Below are 20,520 nucleotides of genomic sequence, written 5' to 3' on the forward strand. Positions count from 1 at the left end.
TTAGACATTTTCGATTTAGACTTCATAGCAAAGGTTTCATCAAGGACAGCTTCGAAAGGGACTGAATACGGGGGAGGGTGGAAATCAGGCTCGAATTCTGACAGAGAAATTTAAAAACGGAATTTAGATGCAGGAAGACAAACGCATGACAGGCAGAGTTGCGGCTGGAAGCTTTGCATGATTGACAAAGACAAAGATCTGGGGCTGAACAAGAGAGAAATCCAGAAATATGTGTTCAGAGAAAGCAAGTTGAAAATGACAAACAAATGTGATAAAGAAAAATTAGACTGAGTGGAAAGATTAATATGCGACAGACTGGCGACCTGTGCAGAGTAAACCCCGCCTCTCGCCCGGAACGTTAGCTGGAGATGGGCACCAGCAACCCTCCTGACCCCACTGAGGGACCAGGGTGTAAAGAAAATGGATGGATGGATGGATGGATGGATGGATGGATGGATGGATGGATGGATGGATGGATGGATGAAGTAAATCAGGTGTTAATGTTTGATCCTCACAACTAAATAACACTGAAGAAAACTTTGTCATCCATGTCAATATGAAGTGGAATGTAAGTGTGTCTGTGTCTGACTTGAGATGTAATTAAGAAAAACTGGGTAACACTTTATTTGAAGGGGTGTGGATAAGACTGACATGACACTTAGGAGTCTTTATGAATGTTTATGACTGTTGTCATGACGTGCCGCTTGGTAAATGATGACATTTTTAATGCAAAGTTGACACTTTTATGGACTTTTAAAGCAACTTTGCATTAAAAGTGTCCTTATTTACCGAATGACACATCATGACAAAAGTCATAACCGTTCATGAAGACTCCTTCATTATTATGAGAGTCATGTCAGTCTTATGCACACCACTTCAAATAAAGTGTTACCAAAAACGGGGACATTTAGCCTAATTTTAGCTCTTATTTCTTTCCCATGGATCAGTGAAGACAGGCCACACCCCCCACATCCTGCACCTGCAACTGTGTAATGATTAACCTGTTGATAATGAATGGATGAACTGCTGTAGCTTTGCTTATTATGCCTTTGCGTAATGACTGACGGCATAACCAGAATCTGGAACGGATGGATTTACCATCAGATTTATAAAAATGTGAAATTCTGGCATTCTCAGTATCAAACTTATGAAACTAATTCTTTCACAGTAGATAACACACATCCAGTGTATGTTAGAACAATACTTCCAGTGACAACATACAGTGCTTGCTGTATAGTTACTTGATCTCCAAAAGGCTCAGCAGATGGAAAAGGAAATTAGAGCAAAGCTTGTGTACAAACAGGAAGTATCACTTTGATTTGTTCTTCTAGCAGTAAAGCATGTAGAGAATCCTGAAGTAAGAGTAGTGATACGTCATAGTAGTAGTTGTGTTTTTGACCTAATCAATTATCAAATTAAATTTGACTGAAAATGTTAAATGATCTTCAGTTTTGAATGCGTATTCATATTCTCAGCGTTGTACTATTTATATACAACATGGATCATTTAGGAACAGACTCGAAAAACAGAAGCAACAAATGCAACAGTAGCAGCGACTGTCATTAGAAAAGGCTGTCGAGTGATGTAAAAAGAGGGAAGGAGGTCTAATAACTACATAATTAAAAAAAATAAAATTAAATTAAAAAAATATCAATATTACACCTAAGATGACATTATGCAATAAAAGTGGATTATTTCCATCTGTTTGCATTAGTTGTCATGTTTGACCTTTGAACAAAACAAATAAACTGAGGTTATATACGGCCTGGTATCATCAGACAGAAAAGCTGCTGAGACGCGTGCGCTCTCTGTCCCGCACGCCGCTCGGCCAGTCGTGTTTGTTCGGTTTGCTGGGAGGCAGGCGGAGCAGAGACGGGCCGAGGCAGACCGGCAGGAGCAGAAAGCAATGAATTATTCTGCCCTGACCCGTCCTCACTCCTTCCTCTCACCTCCGCCTGTTGAGCCGCAAACCGCTCCTGTTCTCAACGTGGGCCGAGTCCCACAGGAAGCAGACAGAAATACGGCGTGTCAGAACAGGAGCAGAGAGGCATATTGTTGCTAGATAAGAGAGCATCATCATACCACCTTTGGCATTGGGGGGAATTGAAGTCCACAAAACAAAGGTTTTAAACCTTTCAATGATAAAAAAAAAACAAAAAATGTGTTTCAAATTTTCTTTCCCTGACAAAATATGCTAGAAGTTACCAGGGAAACTAAAAAAAAGCTGTGTCTGACATTCAATTTGTTGTGTAAGTACCCTTTATCGGTAATTGCAGAAGAGATTTTTTGCAGTGTAAACCTTCGATTTGGGACTTTTTGAGGGAAAAAAACGTATTCAAAAAATCTAAAAAACAAAAAAAGGGTTAGATTCCAATCTATATATTCCTTTTGAAAACAACTTTATATTCAATGCAGAAAAACGTGTGTGTGTGAAAGCCCAGCATTCAAAGACAGAACATGAAAGAGGATGTAGAATCAGTCGCTTCCAGGAGAAGCTCTGTAAGATTTCCCATCTCCATGAACTAAAATGATTTGTAGCGTTATCATTGTGCTGTACAGTATTTAATGGCTGGTTTCACTCCTAAAACAGCCAGAACTACATCAAAAAGCCACTAAATGAAACCCTGTTGACTAAAATGTGACTAAACTTAGACTAAACAGTTTAGTGTGGAAAACTGTATTGCAAGTGAATTACATTGTTATTCTTTGTCTTTATAAAAACAAAGATTTAACAACTACAACTTCTTAGTTGCCAAACCAACTCAGAAATAGATTCCCCAGGGTTCAGATTTAAGATAATTTCTACTGCTGTAATTACAAAAACATTTTTTTATTAGCATAAAGTCAGTCTACGACAGTGATGAGGTACTAGTCACATGCAAATATTTATATCATTTCTTTATGTAACACACCAGCTTCACACCCTTGATAAAGATACACAGAAATAGCATTCATTCTCTTTTCTATAGTTTATGTGTATTGGGGGAAGAAAGTTACAAGCATCAATGTCCATTTTTTTTACCTCCCATTATAACTAATTGCTTGACCATTTGGATGAAACATTAATGTTTTATTAGTGCCCCTAAGTAATCAATTAATTAAGTGAAAAATTCAGAAAATAGTTCATGGAGTCCTGCTGTTGGAGCCACTCTGAGCACTTGTCATTTCAAAACGCTGTGGTACATATCAATCAATCAATCAATCAATCAATCAATCAATCAATCAATCAATCAATCAATCAATCAATCAATCAATCAATCAATCAATCAATCAAGTTTATTTTTATAGCACATTTCAGCAACACATCAAGTCCAAAGTGCTGTATATCATAAACGCCGGGCCAGTAAGTGGAGCTGTAACACAGAACATATGCAAAAAAAAAAAAAACAAATATAATATATATATATATATATATATATATATATATATATATATATATATACGTCATAGATCAACACTGAATGGCTCCATTTTAGTTATTTGGGAGTGTGAGCCGTGTACGGGTTGCAAAAAGAGACAGAGCTATGAATGATAGTTTATAAAAGACCCCCACAGGTACACACCGACACAATAACGGAGATGTTTTTACAGACTTATCGCTTAAACAAACGTTTTCACCTGTGATTTTTAATTATGTTTCTTATTTAATAGAAACAACGCAATTGCACAATTGTCTGTTTTTTAAATTAGTTGAATATTGACAAAGTTTTGTGCACATTTGTAATGAAAACGCTTCTAGCGACTTTAATTTTTCACAACTGAAGTCTGAACAGAAGTAACATTTTCCAATATTCAGACCACAACGATTATTCCACGATTAAAGTCGTTTAAATCCCCTCTCTTGATGTTTAGTTTGAACTTCAGAAGGCTGTTTTTACATTTAGATGACATGGGGTTGAATGGTTTTCTGTATGTTTTTTTTTTATCTATTGAATTAGAGTAACTACAGAATTTACTCAAAGACTCTAAACTTTGACATTGAAACATGTAAGAAAATGCGGCAACGGTATGACAGGCTACATTCAATTTAAACCAAATTCAAATACTTTATTTGATATCAAATTCAAATTAAATGTTGCTGTAACTCAGTTCAAAATTCTTCAAGTACATTTTGCATTGTAGAAGATTAAAATGTCCTTTTTCCTTATTTCCCTACGAATAGTAGCTATGAGTTATTAAACTGATTTCATTTATGTATCCAATTTAGTAAAGTGCTCATATGTGAATTATTGACCTTGGTGGAAAAATGATGTTGCTTAAGGATAAAATGGGAAAGAGCGTCTGGTACTTCTCACTTTATCACTGGCTCTGAACTCTAATAAAAACAAATAAATAAATAAAAACTAAATCAATAAACTTCTTTCTGTCTGCTCCCGTCAAGCCGCTGGGCAAAGCACATGTTGTTGCCGTGACAGTGGGCCTGTTACTGGAGATACATGTTTTTTCTCCAGTTTGGTTTCAGTGAGTTTTCAGAGATTTGGTTTTCAGTATGACACGGTCAGCGAAACTGTTTTCCCATCCCAGCGAACGATAAGTCAACAGTTCACATTTGAAGTTTTTATTAAGAACTCGGCTTGAACTTGAACTTTACCCTGCGAGTCTGCTGGGGAATCTGCGCTTCTTGGCGAGCGCCGCCGGTCAGAATCAGTCGGCAATTTTTCCTCCCGTCGGTCTGGAACTGCTTAACAAGGTTTGTCAGGAATATCTACCAGACTTTATCATTTTACGTACAACATAATATGTAAAAAACATGTGGTCAGTCAGTATCAACTGATTTATCTAGAAGTGTTACCACCAGCAGCATTTGCTTCAAAACTTTCCTATTGGGGCAAAGCAGAGAGGATTTCACTGCGTTTGTTGTGAAACCGATTATCTGCTCGGCTACCAGGATAGAAAAAGAATATATTGATACGGAATAAACTTGAACCAGAAAATGTTATTTTGAATATTATTTACAACACTTTAATATACAGGAAACCTCTACTCTATTTATGAAAGACAATAAAAGAGATAGTGTCAGTGTTTTTGTTTTTAAGAAATGGCTTAAAGTGAGTAAAACTAGACAGGGACAAATTCCTCAACATAGAAAGTAATAAAACTGTATTCTTCACCTGATTGGACAGTCTAAATCAGTTTGCAATTTGTGAAACTTTTGTTAAAGGAAAGACTTTTTGAATTTCTAGTTTTCCTACAAACAAAAAAAAATCTTGCTCTACTCTTATGAACCAAAGTCTCATTCAGCACTTTCTAAAGAACATTTTTCACCACTTAAGAATAAGTTTAACTTTTTCTTTGCATTGGTTTTGGCAAATAAAATAAGACCAAATCTATAGCAAAACATTTCCTCCCCATCTGTCAAAGGTCTGGAAAAGTCATCTGAAGGAAACCTCCTAACTTCAAAATTAGAATATTTTGGGGGAGGGGGAAAAAATCATCTAAGGAAGCCAACAAATGTTGGAATACAGCCATGTGGATGGATCTGTGCTGCTGTTATTCCAACATTCATTTCATCCATGGATGAAGCAGAAATGCGTCCATCCATCTGCACATCTATCCAGCTGTCAAACAGAAGGGCAGCGCAGCGGCGTTTCAAACACTGTTGTGCTATGGAAAGGTGCATTAAATGACTGGATTCAATGTGAGGAAAAAACAATAACACCAGTAGCTGTAAAAAGAAGAATAACAGTGATGGACACTTTTGTGTTGTGGTTTTTCTCTATTTCTGCTTTTGCACTGAATCCCCTTACTGGCAACTCAGCAGAACCGCCTTTTGCTACAACTTCCGTCGCACGTCTGTCGGGTTCTGTTGAGAAGAAATAATTCTGTTTTCTTTCTATCTCTGCTAGCTAGTTGCTAAGCTAAAGCTAAAAGAAATGACATGTTAGGAATAGCCCTCAAAGCTAAGATCACAGGATGCTAGGAGCTAGGTAACGCCCTCTTTGGGGCGTAACTTAGAGGCTAAACAAAGGAGATCACAACCTCTTCTGGGGGCCATTTTGACTGTTGGCTCTTAAAGGTAGCAGGTCATAATGGACCGGCTGTATTTTGGTATTAATAAATGGAATTCATGAATTCAACTCACTGACTCTTCTTTAGCCTCACACATCAACAACTCAGCATGGAGAACGGATAATTCTCCACAGTTCCCTTTGAATGCGACGCCGCGAAATGAAATGCAAAGCACCCCTGCGTTTTTATACGTCACGTCATTACAGCACATCAGTAATATTCAGATATGTTTACTCCTGGTCTTTTATGTTTAGACCTGCATACTAATCAGTATGTGTTTAGGGTTTAGGGTTAGCATAAATGTGTGGTTGTAAAATGACAAAATGTGAAAAAAAAAAAATGCTAGCAAAGAACGCTTTAGCTAGCTACTGGGGCTGCGAACAACCTGAAGACATTTACTTTTATATTTTAAAAGCTTAAGATTAAAGTTTAAACATATGTATGTAAAAAATCTCACTTATTATGCTAAAATGTTTTGTATGAGAGTTATTTCGTATGTTAAAGTCTTCCAGTTGAAAACAAAAAAACTGTTTAATGATTGAATGTTTCTTTTCTGAAGGATTTAGCTGAAATCATCTCCATCTATTTTTGACTGTCCATCATATGTGATCAATAAATCTGTACAGGTAAAATATTTCCCAATGAGAATGTTTAAAAAAGTAACTTTCTAATGGTCATGTTTTTTTTTTTTTTTTTTTTTTCCTTACACTTTAAAATCACCGTAAGTCGAGAAAAAAAAAACATCCAGTGAACTTTTTACTCAAAGTCTCTGCCACGCCCATTTATCACACGTGGCCAAATAAAACAGCGGTTTCCAAAAGTAAGCTCCTGCTTTTGTTACTGGGAATAAACCAAGCTAAAATCGTTTTCTGGACCAGAAGAATAGAAATAATTTAACACAAAAATGTTTGAAAAGATTACAACTTTCTTTTGTGAAGCAAAATATCACACTTTCTCAGACCCACAGCAAACCTCGTCTGCGTCATTTCATTAAAACGCTGCACGCTTGATTTATCACCGGAAGGGTGAGAAAGGGGGAATTCATGGCAAAATTACTTTGCATTTTTAATTGGATAGAAACAAATATGGCCCCAGAACACTTTGAATACTTTTTTGTTTTGTTTTTTGGCTAGAGAGCAAAAAAGTTTTGGACACAAGACCCAGATAAGCTGTTAGGAAATCAGAACGAAGTCTTGATGCTCTGGCAGAATCAAACACCTTGTTCTTTATTGGTTTCCTTAACTTAATGAAATGTTTGTATTTAACACAGAAGAAACACAGCGGCCATCTCCTGTTAGAACGTGGAAACTCTCCTTCAGATGAAAACACAGCACAAACCGTCCTGCTCCGTTAACCTTTCCAGATTGCAACGACAGTCTTTTGATGGGACTGGATGCGAAAAACCAACACAAAGTGGAGCGCAACTGTGAGACACAAGTGTTTTTTTTTTCCTTTACAAAGAAAAGCAATGGTCCTAATACCTAAATATGATACCCCTAAATAAAGTCCCTTGACAAGTCCCCCTCATTAGTCTACCTGTGTGTAACTTAATCCAGCTTCTTCTACAAACAGCATAAGAGTCGTCTTACAAATCATAAGCGAACATGAAGAACAACAGACACTGCAGACAGGAAAGAGGATGAAGGTCATTGTTGAAAGAAAAACGTTTATGAACTCTCTGGCTCTCGTGCTGAACTCTTTTTATGGTGAAAAAGTAGCACTGGGGTTTTTCTTTGATACCATAGAATAAAAAATAATAAAAACTCACTATGCTCCTTTGTTGAGGAACACGGTGGTGCCAGCATCATGCTGTGAGGAGGATCTAGGGCAGATAGTACAACAACACATCTTTAATGTATTGTGGTGCTAAACCAGTGATTCATAAATTAACATAATATGAAGCCTAAAACTGTGGGAACACGTGTTTTTATTATTACTATTGATGTGAAGGCAGCCTCACTGATTCCCAAAAAACTAAACAAACAACCTTTCAAATAAAACAGGTGAAACGCTCTTCTATCACGCTCCAGCCCTGACGTCACGCGCAGCTCTTGGCACCGAGTCCACCTCAGAAACCGGCCTTGACCTCCAGCATCCGCATTAAACACGGCTGGATTCATAAATGGACAGAATGAGACTCATAGCAATAATTGCTTCTTCTCTTCTCCTTCATCTCCTCTCCTCCTCCCCTTCAGCTTCCTCGCAGCATTTCATGGTTGGTGGCATGGCTGCTGACGCCGACGGTCCAGCCCACCCCAAGTCCCCCCCCGCCCCCCGCCCTCCCCTCTCCCTCTTATTTAAAGTGCGAGACCGGGTCCAGATGCTGAGAACCGGGAGACAGACTGGAAGCAGCGCAGCCAGAGCGCACAGACGCGTCTGGTGCGCAACAGGGGGAGACGCAGACCGACCGACGTCTCCAAGGTGCGGCGGACGGTTTGATGCTGCACGGAAGACTTTCCAGCTGTTGGAATATATCGCTTTTGTTGTTGTTGTTGTGTGTGTGAGACACAGAGAGTTATATAAAGTGATGCGCAAAAAGTGAAACGCGGGATTTCGTTTAAAGTGGAGAATCCTGACAGGGGGGGACCTAGCAGGAGCGCGCATGGAGACGCGTCCGGAGTCGGTGGCGTGAAGTGGAATAAAGGGGAAAAAATAAAAAATACAAGAATCTTATCATGAACTTGTCAGAGTCCGTGTGGCTCGCGGGAGAGCCGTGGAACCTCACCGTGCTGGAGGAGGACGGCGAGAAGAAAAACCTGTTCGGGATCGACACGAGCAACTACATCGCGCTGCTGTTTTTCCTGCTCATCTTCACGCTGGGCGTGCTGGGCAACTCCATGGTGATCACCGTGCTCGCCCGGAGCAAGCCGGGCAAGCCGCGCAGCACCACCAACATCTTCATCCTCAACCTGAGCATCGCCGACCTCTTCTACCTGCTCTTCTGCATCCCCTTCCAGTCCACCATCTACGTGATGAACACCTGGGTGTTCGGCGCCTTCATCTGCAAGTTCATCCACTACTTCTTCACCGTCTCCATGCTGGTGAGCATCTTCACGCTCTCCGCCATGTCCGTGGACCGCTACGTCGCCATCGTGCACTCCAGGAAGTCGTCGTCGATACGCGTGGCGAGGCACGCGCTGGTCGGCGTGGTGGCGATCTGGCTGCTGTCGCTGGCCATGGCGGCGCCACGCATGCACTACTACAACCTGTTCCACGGCGGCAGGAACGAAACGTACTGCTGGGACGTGTGGCCGAATCAGAACCACAAGAAGGTCTACGAGGTGTGCACGTTTGTCTTTGGCTACGTTTTGCCCCTGCTGCTGATTTCCTTCTGTTACGCAAAGGTAAAGAGGGGTGAGCGAGGAGGGGGGGGGGGGGGGCAGTACGCACAAATTATTGATCAACCATAAGTTCTATCTCGTGTCTGTCTTTTGTTGCTCTGTTTCGTTTACAGGTGATAAATCACTTGCACAAAAAGCTAAGAAATATGTCCAAAAAGTCGGAGGCTTCAAAGAAAAAGGTAGGTGTTGAATTAGTTTATTGATTTGTTACATTTTGTGATTTATTGGTTAAAAACGCCGTATGGCTGTCTGCTCAGGGCGGTGATAGAGTCTATGGGGTGGGAGGGGGTTGGCATCATGAACACTAGAAAAAAAAAAGTGAGTTGTTTGTTTGGATACATTCTTATTGATTTTTGTACATTTACTTAATTGTTGTTAAGTTAATTGTTATTGTTGCTCTTTCTCTTAAGCAACACTTCAGAAAAAATAAAAAACAATAATAATAAAATGGCAGTACAGCCAGGCTGACAGCAAATTATCATCTTTATTTCAAAATCTACTTTGAAAATACTTACGTTTCAACAGTGAATGGAAATCTATGAAGCTTTGCATAAGATTTATGAAGCTTTTCAAAATACGCATAGAGAGCATTTTTATTGCTGAGGTTGAGACATAAAAACAACAGAGGGGTTTATAACCTGGGCTACATTATTCTATGCTTGGAATAAATAAATAATAATAATAAAAAACACTTTTAAAAAGATGTTTTATTATCATCGTAAAGAGCTACTTTGTTAATTATAATACTGTACCAGGACAGAGATGCGTTTCATTTCTTCACCTCTCACCTGACTGCTGCTGGACAGACGACCCCCTCACACAGCCCTGCATGGATCCACAGACCTTGACCTTGGATGGCTTCCTAAACCTCAAAATGTGCTTTAAAGACTCTGTGTTGATTGCAGAACAATTCATTTCCAGTTTGACCAGTCTAAATATATATATATATATATAATATCAACGGGGAATTCTTTACCTGTGTGACTGGAGTGCATCGAACCCGTATCCAAAACATTCATATGTAGTTGTAAAGAACACGAACCATAATCAGACCCAGAGAAATGGTCCAACTACAATACTTGCTGGATTTCTTTGCCATCATTAGGTGGGTATAATTATCAGAATTAGCTATGATGGATGAATGTGATTTTATGCCGGAGCATCAGTCACTGTATCCAGAGACACTCCCATGTATCCGGATCAGTTTATCCACTGCAGATTGTTCTTCTTACTGCTTGAATAAAAGTGGAGATCAGAGTCAAATGCCTTTTTTAAACTCCTCATCACATTAACACCAGACTGTCCAGCATACACTCAGAGAGCTGCAGGTATTTCTCTACCAGATTCTGCATTCATTCAAAAAAAAAAAAAAAGGATCCAAAGTGTTGTGGGACCATATTTCTTTCTATCCAATTAAGAATGCAAATTAATTTTGCCATTAATTCCCCTTTCTCACCCATCCATTGCTGTTAGTTTCCCACTTCTAGTTTTTTTTTTTTTTTTTACTGTGAACAACCCATTCTGTATCCATGCATGTTAGAATTTTCTGAAAATGTTGTTTCACATCCTATTTTGAGTTATTTGATGGTTTGCTGTTTTGGCGGTGAACAATTAGGACTGCTGACCGAACGAAAAGAACTCTATGCGACCTACTTCTGGCAAGCATTGTTCATATGGGAATTATTAATTTATTTCCAAACTATGAGTGAAATATAGAGCAGGGGTGTTCAAACTGTGGCCCGGAAATCCATTTGCGGTCGTTAGAGCAATTTTGATTGACCCTCGATCACAATTCAAGAGTGGTCTACGTTTGGTTTGCCAGCTCAGGCAGTTGGTGCAGAGATGCGTTTAAAAAAAGAATAAATAAATAATGGACTGACCAAGGCCTTTCAAAAATGATACAGACAAATTACAAACTCCTCACAATGGTCAATGTAAGGTGCAGCTTGCAGTATTAATCTTTAGGCAAGACTTTGCTTTTCACTGAATATTAAAGTATAGAACTACAAACATCCGGCAGCTTTTACTCAGGCTTGGGCTTGCCTATTTATTAACCTGCCAAAATAAAGCCAGAGCGACCTGTTGGTGTTGCTGAAAAAAAAAAAAATAAAATAAATCAATCAAGAGAAAGATCATCAACCCCCCAAAAATGTTGGAAATCATTTACTGTTTATATGGAAGACTCTATTTTTTTAAAGTTTCAAATGTACAACGATTTACAAGAGAGACTGTACTTTGCTTCATTCAAATAATAATTTAATTGCATTTAATTTCCCGTTGATTAGGTAAATGTAAAAAAAATAAAATACTTTTTGCGATCTTAATTAAAAAAAATAGTGAATGCAAATTTTGTGGTTCCCCAAGTAGTTTTGACTTGAATGTTTTTTTGTTTTTTGGCCCCAATCAGAAATTGTTACTTTAAGTCTTTAACCCTTGTGTTTACAAATGGGGTTCAACCGACTCCACACCCGTATCACTTGTATCATTTGCCTCAGTCCTCGTACGTTTGCCTTAGTCCTCGAATGCACAAGGGTTAATTGTCCTCAAGAAGGACCGAAATTGATCCATTTCGGTTTGTACAAACGTCTCGTGGCAAACGGCTCCATTTGGAGCCCAAAAGAAGACAGATTAGAAACAAACAAGACCATAAAGGTACAAAAGGGGAAACATGACCAAATGGCTTTATCTGCATGTCGAGTCAACAGGAATGGACGGCCTATGGTGTGTTGAGAGCAAGAGTTTCGAGAAAATACCCCATGCAACTCACAGGTGGTTGATGAAGCCGTAGTTTGATTGGTGCTTGGATGATTTGGTGCTAAAGTAAAGGACCGCAGCTCTGGGTTTTTGCTAGGAATCTGAACTTTGTTCTAAATTAAAAATCGTACACTGCTCAAACACAAAATTTTACGAAGTATTTTTGGTCTAATTTCTAGAGGAAATATCGCAGTGCACTTGAAATAAGAAAACGAACTTGCAAGTAACTTGTCAGCAAGATATAGAAGCTTGTTTTAAGTCAATGATTCCTTGTTACTGATGAAAAAGTTCTTGTTCCATTGGCAGACCGTTTTAATTATAACAAGACATTTTTTCCATGCCATAAGTGAAATAATCTGCCAATGGAACAAGTACTTTTTTGATAAATATTAAGGAATTATTGACTTAAAACAAGCTTCTATATCTTGCTGAAAAGTTACTTGTAAGTTAATTTGGTTGTATTTCAAGCGCACTACCGTACTTGCACCAGAAACTAGACCAAAAATACTTGGTAAGATTTTGTATTTTTAGCAGTGTCCATATTTGCTTCTTCTACAGGCTGCTTTGTTACTTCTAGACATTCAGCCCTGCAGAAGAAACTATTTTTTTTGTTTTCCCCAGATCTCCAAAAGAGAGTTATCATTGCCGTTGCGCTTCCTGTTCGCTGTCACACAGCCTCATTACACTTGGAGGAGGTCATTACTGAAGCCAGTTATCTGCCGTCGCCTGTTCGATCGCCGATCTTTTCCTCAGTGCGTCCGTCGTTCCTCACAGCCGATCGGGCTAACATCACACACCTTCTGCTATACTGCCAGACGGGGGGGCGGTACAGACTGCAGACTTGGCTTGAGAGGGGAATGTAAATGTGCTTTGATGTGACTGCATAGGTCTCGGCAAACATGCTTTGCTGCGTGAGGCTTGAACTAACCGGGAGGTGAGGCAGGAATGTCAGATATTCTTGTGATTTACTACGCTCGTTCGGTGCAGAGTTGACAGAACAGAGCACATATGGGTTATTAAGGCTCAGCGATAAACAGTGCATTAATCTCAGACTGTAATAAATACATTTCTGAGATAAGAAGTGCTGCCAGAGTGATGCAGATGTCAGAGAATAGGCTGTAAAACTTTGCTTCGAACTTGTATTTCTATGCATTTGTGGCTCCCGAGCCAAATAGCTTCTCTATTTTTTGTCCTGTGTTTCGTCACAGAAGATTAAATCCGCAGTAAGGCATTGCGGACTCTCTGGAGAATCAATGAAAAACGAATCACAAACATGCAGGAAGCAAACAAATCAGCTGCAGTCTTTTACCCATTTGTCTCATTTAAATTGTGTCTGGATGTGACTTTTGTTATTGTTTAAAAACCTATGTGTGGAGAAAAGTGCTGAAGCCACCAAACAGCATCAAGCTAGCTGGTGAAAACTCCTCAGGGGCAGCTTTTATGTAAAAAGGGACAAAGAGGTGTTAAACAGCAAACAGATTTCACAGGAAAAACAAACTGGCATATTAGTGAAGTCAAAGGTCCGGTGATGACTCAAAGCCAGAACTCGCTCCAATAACCTTCACTCACTTTGTTCTGCAGCCCCCAAACATCGGCAGCCATTGGGTGAAAAAGTAAAACAGGCCTGTGAATAATCTGCTTCATGGTTCAACTCCTGAGTAAATGTGGTTTGATCCTTTTAGTGAGAAGTAGAAATTCTAAACAGTGGGTTTGTCTGATGTCTTGCAGCAGAAGTTAAACAGGATTAGTCATGAGAAAGAAATCACTTTATGTATCTTCTCCTAGTCTCCTAGTTAGTTTGTGTTAGTCTGCTTTAATCAAACTCTAGTTTGTTTGACTAAGATGTCTGGTTCATTTGAATGCAAATGCATTTTCGGACCAAAAAAGCAAACTCTAGTCCACCTAGAAACCTAAGGTCCAGTTCCGTTTAAGTGAACTCTGGTGTGGTTTGAATGCATATATGAATGAAAAGCGGACCGGAGGCTCCAAAAAGCAGGAAATGAACAATAGCCCAGGGCATTCTGGGTAAATACAACCAAAACAAATGCGTTAATCTAGCGCTAGTGGGAGAAATAGCTTGTGGTCTTTTGCCAAAAACAAAAGAGAAATCCTAAAATCTCACCCCACTCCATTTTAGTTTACATGTCGTGAAGAAGTTGTGGTTAGTGTTTTCTTCATTTTTTGTGTTGTTTCAATCAGTGGTTCTTGGTGCAGTGCCACCACAGGCCAGGAGGAAACATTTGTTTCATTTGAGCGCTGTGAAAGTGAACTACACAAGCTAAAAATGTGACAAATGGTGTCATTTTGGTCCCCAATCAAATCTACTGAACTATCAAGTGTGAAAACACCTGTAAAGAATATGTAAGTGTAGAACATTGTAGTCTCGGTTTAACTTGTCTGTATAGCAGTTTAGTTCTACAGTGATCCTTACGTCAAAAAGCTTTGAATACAAATAGTATCAGAGTTTCATAAGTCTCAAATTGTGTTTTTAAAGAATATATGATCAGTGTAGTAGATGGCAAGTGAACTTAATATATATACCAAGTTTCTTGTCATACGGACCACTCAAAGTGCTTCACATTACAGCCACATTTAATCATAAAAACAACATTTATACACCAAAACCCAGGTTTCACATCAGCATGTGACAGGATTTGCAGGAACTAAAGAGGAAAGACTAAACTGTGTCAGAGGCTGCAGTTTCTTTTTGGTAGAGTCCTCGACCTTTAAGTGCCGACAACCTCAGTTTGACTTTTGACGTGCTTAATGGCAGCGTCATCTTCAGAAGCAAATCTGATTTCGGAAACCTCCCACTCGCTGCTCTTTGAAATGTTTTCCAAAACTGTGGCCTGTCCCTACGGGGGTGAACTTTTCTTAGCTGATCCACCTCCATCAGAGATGTTTTTACTTTCATCTACTGTCTGAAAGTACAACTTTTAAATGTCAAAAAGCAAAGGAATAAATAAAAATAAATAAATTAGAATAATAGCTGCTTGTGCCACACAGGGAAAAAAAAAATCAACTGGCACTTTATGTGTATGGAAAAAGTCTCGTCAGCAGCACTGTTAGCTCAGGGAAATCCAACGTGATTGACAGCTGGAAAGACCAAGGTCGTTCCCAGCGCTGTTTGCAAATCCACACATCAAAGGCAGACAGAAACGGTGTGGTTGCTTGAAACTAAAACACTTCCGACAAGTCCGACATAATTACCTCGCTGAGCTATCACGTTTTATTGGCGTCCCTGTGTTGTACTGGTGGGTTCCACAAACAGCCAAGATCAGCCCTGAGTGCTTGTTTCTCAGCTACCCAGGCTTCCAGATGGAGCACACAGATGGGTATGGATAATTAGGAAAATTAATACTTGTCCATGTTAAGCCTGAAATTGTCTAGTAGCGTCTATAAAGTGAGACGGAGGGACAGCTGATGCTCTGTCGCTCTCCTGAGCTGAGTGTTGGATTGAACTAAAATAATCAGAAACACGACTGATCTAATCAGAGAAAGAGACTTAGGAACACAGAATAATAAACAAACCCCAAAACAACCCGGGACATGGCGGTGACACATTTTCTCGGGAACCTTTAGCCTGAGTGAAAAGTGATGAAATAGGCTTCAGATTTGGGCAAAATCAGACTCTGGTGTCAGCTCTCTCTGTGATGTACATTTAGACCACAGTAGGTACAGACATTCCTGTCTGTGATTCTGCCAACAGAGAACACACAACCGTTGGTCAAGCTTGCATTCGAAGCTTTACGGATGAGACAGTGAGTAGAACAAAAGAGTTAGGGCGAACGAAAACAACACAACCAAATTTGGAAACTCGTGGCTCCAGCTTATCTTTTAATTCTGCAGACTCTTGTCTTGGTACCGGCTCCATGTCTCTGCGTCTATCAGTCCATCGTTCTCTTCCTGACTCTCTTTATTGTCTGATTCAGTACTGAGCACACAAAGGAGGACAGGAGGAATTTAGAAAAGCCTGTCACGTCATATTAAGCCGCTCATTAGGAAATCGATTGTAAAATAGTATAAATCCTATGGTTTACCTTTCCGGAAAGAGAAAGGTCCAAAATAAAGTAAGAAGAAATGACTGGAGGGAGTGAAGGACTGAGACATGCACTGAAATCAAAGCAAGGTCAAACTGATTTATTTCCAAAGCTTGCTGAGTATCTGAAATGCGTCTAAGTGAAAAGTTTGCATGCTTTTTGGCGTTGTTGCATCAAGTTAGCAGAATCAAAGATTTCAGCTGTCTGCTCACGATGGAGGCTCTTTCAGCAGTATGAGTCAGAAGAGTGAAATCTGTGCATGTCTCTGTGTATGGTTGTATGAGCCTCCATAAACTGCAAAACACTCAGAGATTCTATAATAAAAAAAAAGACTGAAATTCGTGACACTTTTGAGTTTCTTTGTCCAAATGCAAAAGAAAAGAAAACTTTCAGTGCTTAAACTGAGACAAATGTGAAAAACACAAACACTCTCATGGTAGCTTCAACCACCTCCAGTCACAGAGCGCAACTGTGAAAAACACGTTAACTCATTAGGTATTCAACAATAATATACCTATTATCTATTCGGTAATCATGATTAAAATCAACCATCTAAACCAGCTGAAAATGACTTGATAAAGTTCAAACCGAGCACCACTTTGGTCTAGGTGACTTTGACTGCCACCAAGGTTGCTCAGGGATTCAGTCAATCAAATTTAAGACTTTTTTTTTTAGACCTTTTTAGTAGCACCTTGAATAAAATTTAAAACCCAAAAACTATAAATATAGAGGATGGTTAGGGGACTCTGCTGCAGCTCAATTAAGCATAGCAAAAGCTGTTAAACCTTCTGTGCTCTGCTCTTTGGCAGCAGCTTTGTTTTTCACAGCCTTAACTCCTTTAGTGACAAACTTAGTTTTTTTTGTTTTTTTTCACAGAATGCACCTAGCCTCGTGTGAGTTGGCAACAGACGTGAGTCAACGGCATGAACAAAAACATCTTCCAGCCAACTAGCAATAACTTACTCGCTATAGACACAAAAATGCTAGCTAGCAAGTGTTTATTAGCAGCTAGTTAGCGGTAGCTTCAACCACCTCGAGTCGCAGAACTCAATGAAGATGTCTACATGCGACTCAAACTTTTGCCTGACAGAAAAGACCCATGAGAGAAAAAAAAATCAAAAAACTACATCTTGGAGATTAATTAGTCATGCCACAACTAAATTTAAGACTTGTGATTAATGTTTGGAAGGCCAATTTGCTTTTGTTTGTCATGAATGGGAGACATTTTAGGCCTTTGTTTTAGATACATGAATTTCAGGCATTATAAGGATGTGACTTTTTTAAGTATAGAAGATGCTGGTATTTTTACACATAACGTTCTTTTGAGTTTACAGAACAACAGTCCAAAAAAGAGAGAGAGAATTAATGTGCGTGAACAGAATTGCCTTTTTTATGTCAGAGGTCCAAAGACAAAGAATATAAATTCATAGTATGATAAGAATAAAGTCAAAACCTTTCGAGAATAAAGTAGTACAAGAAAAAAGGCAAACTAATGCGAGAATAAAGTCATATTTTGAGAAAATTCATAATGCTATGGCTTTACTCTTGTATTATTTCGCCGTTATTCTTGTGATATTATGACTTTATTCTCAAATGACTTTATTCTTGTAATATCATGACTATGTGGTAACAAGTATGCTTTACCTGCTGCAGGTAAATAAGTGAACAAAAACTTGGTGTTATGTCTAATGCTCTGCTCCCCTCTGCCTTTGAGAGGATTGCACATCTGGATCTGTGGAGTAAATAATTAATATGCAAGTGTATAGTGAGGTTCTGTTTACTGGAGAGCTATGGGATGTGTAGAAATGGTGTGGTCAGAAGCTGCCCACTGAGAGGTCTGCTTCCTCTTCGGCTCTGAAATCCATCTTTCATTGTTTGGCTCACTGTTGTGATTTGATTCTCAGCCGCCCGCGGTCTTACAGGCTCGTTACAAAGCAGGAGCGCCGCAGCCGCCGACTGCTGGCATGTAGGCCAGGAGAGCTGTTTTTCCCAAAGGCTGCAGACCCATACAGGGCTAAAAAGAGAAAGAAAAACATGATTTAGAGTCTTATTGTAGCAAGATTTGGGGGGAATGCATCGTAGCTGGCTCTGTGCGCATCGTGAGAAAGCACTTAAGAAAAATCAGCAGACACGTCTTCACTTCGATACACCTATGGATTTATTGTACTGTCTCCCCGCACCTTCCCTTCAAAAGATAATGACTATGTTGAAGTCATAAAATATTCCCTATGTTGAATATCTTTAGGGATCGAAAATCTCACCATTGACATGAAATATATTAATTCATTTTTTCATTAAAAATCAACCCCAATCAGAGAGCTGTCTTTCTGAATGTTTTAAAGAAATAAATGAGATATGTTTCTTTACATATATGTATTTTTAAATTACATATATCTTTACATATGTAGCTCAAACATATAATAATTTCAAGGATCACAACATTAGCATTTTAGTTGAAATTGAATTTATGTGAACTGTAAAAAGACAGAAATCACACTAACTGTCTTTCTTGTCCTTGAATAAAGTTACAGAACAATCAAGTAAAATGTCTGAGAAATTGCAATATGCCGATGAAATTCTAGTTAGTTTAAAAATAATAATGTAATCATTTCTCTTTTTAAAAGGGGATTTGTTCACAGTTTGGAGCTATCTTACCCGACAACTATGAGGGGAAAGTAGGCTCAGACAGCAGAGTGTAATTCGTATAATTTTTTTATTTTTTTTTACATATTTGTTGAAACTGTCAAAATCAGAGCCAGGAGGAGGTTCTTAGCGCTGTCAATCAAGCTCTTGGATGCTCTGTGCATCCCCTGCTAGCTCTTTGCTATGCTAGAGCTTCTTCCAGTAGTCTGACAGCAGCTCTCAGGCTAGTTAGCATGGCCACCAATGACAGCAGATAAACAGTTTTCCTGTCCTGGTAAGTTGTTTCTCTGCCATTAGCATATTTAGCAACGTGTACACGAGCATGGTTGACACCACTAGAACCTTCTTCCTGGCCATGATTGGTTGTTTTTGAACTGGAGGTTCTTTATAAGTTATTCTGTGAATGTACAGGTCCAGAGGTGGTTAGAAAAACATTAACAAAATATAATTAACCACAGTAGAATCACACCCATTGTCGTGTTTGATTTCAGGCACATCATCTGTATGTAGGGCTACAACACTGCTGGTCAAAAGAGTGACATATGTTGAATGTATGCATCAAGCCAGGTTCCTGTTGTCATATGGAAAATATAATATTAGTGATTACAAAGTAGCACAAAATAACCTTTACAAACTTGTGAAAAAAGCAGATTTATGCCAAAAAAGCTGAAATAAAAACTGGAAATTCCCTCTAAGAGCCCTAACAAATGACTTTTCTTCGTCCCGTGTGTTCTGCCAGACCGCTCAGACCGTTCTGGTGGTGGTGGTGGTGTTCTGCCTGTCCTGGCTCCCTCATCACATCGTTCAGCTCTGGGTGGAGTTCGGGAACTTTCCGCTGACCGAGGCCTCCTTCGTGTTTCGGGTGGCCGCGCACTGCCTGGCGTACAGCAACTCGTCGGTGAACCCCGTCATCTACGCCTTCTTGTCGGAGAACTTCAGGAAGGCGTACAAGCAAGTCTTTAAGTGCCAGATCGGCAACGTCGACTGCCCGCTCAACGACATCAAGGAGATGCGCAGCAAGGCTGATACTCCACCCTCGACCAACTGCACCAACGTTTGACTGGCTGTCCGACATGATCACTTACTGAGCTGAGACACTGAAACTCACTGTGAGTCATGTTGACTAAGGGATCAGATGGAAGTTGGTGTGCATTTTAATCAGAATATTTGCCTACTTTCATGTGTTGTGAGTGTGTGGGGTGTCTACACCGAAGTGGATCAAAGTCTGTTCACGAGAAAAGCCTGCAGTGTCAAGGCAGACAATTAAATATCACATCACGATGTATATTTATGTGGGTATACAATTCAAATATTAATTTAAAACACTCATTTAACCTTCTGACTTTCAATTTAATTCGTTAAATTTTGCTTTGTACCAGGTTGAGGTATCACCACCCATCGCTGTGGAACAAGTTTTAAATGTGTTTTGAAGTGTCTGAAGAACAAATGCATTTTTTTTAAACTGCTTCATGCAATTTAAATACCTATCTATCACAGTGTGTTCTAATTTTTGACTGCAGTCGTTTTCGGTGTAAAATGTTTAGTACAACAGAGAAGCTGTTCTGGAAAGCTAGCTCGCACGTTTTAGACATCAGAATAACTCTGTTCCCTTCGAAAAAGAAGAACCGCAGCATTCGGGAACCTAAAAACCTTCATCTGTCACAAAGATATTGCCATGCGTGTTGTTTCCTTCAGGCTGTAAATTAAGTTTAGCTTGCTAATGGAATCATTTT

At 39.4% G+C, this 20,520-nt stretch overlaps 2 protein-coding genes across 2 annotated transcripts in view; one reads left to right on the forward strand and one right to left on the reverse strand.

The window, feature by feature from the left end:
* LOC103478276 (uncharacterized) overlaps positions 1-19,699 on the reverse strand; it is a 110,129-nt gene extending 90,430 nt beyond the window's left edge. Inside the window, exons 1-3 of the mRNA XM_081597354.1 lie at positions 19,628-19,699; positions 8,735-9,215; positions 7,778-7,831 (exon numbers count right to left, since the gene is read on the reverse strand). Of these exons, the coding sequence (XP_081453480.1) occupies positions 7,778-7,831; positions 8,735-9,215; positions 19,628-19,699 (607 nt within the window). The remainder of the gene's footprint in view (positions 1-7,777; positions 7,832-8,734; positions 9,216-19,627) is intronic.
* Positions 8,302-20,283, forward strand: galr1a (galanin receptor 1a). Its single transcript, XM_081597362.1, has 3 exons — positions 8,302-9,353; positions 9,464-9,529; positions 19,527-20,283. The coding sequence occupies exons 1-3, from the start codon at positions 8,685-8,687 to the stop codon at positions 19,845-19,847; spliced, it is 1,056 nt and encodes a 351-aa protein (XP_081453488.1). The 5' UTR covers positions 8,302-8,684; the 3' UTR covers positions 19,848-20,283.
* The last annotated feature ends 237 nt before the right edge of the window (positions 20,284-20,520 follow it).

This window comes from Poecilia reticulata, chromosome 16, assembly GCF_904066995.2.
Source record: "Poecilia reticulata chromosome 16, P_reticulata-male-v2, whole genome shotgun sequence".
Lineage (NCBI taxonomy): Eukaryota > Metazoa > Chordata > Actinopteri > Cyprinodontiformes > Poeciliidae > Poecilia > Poecilia reticulata.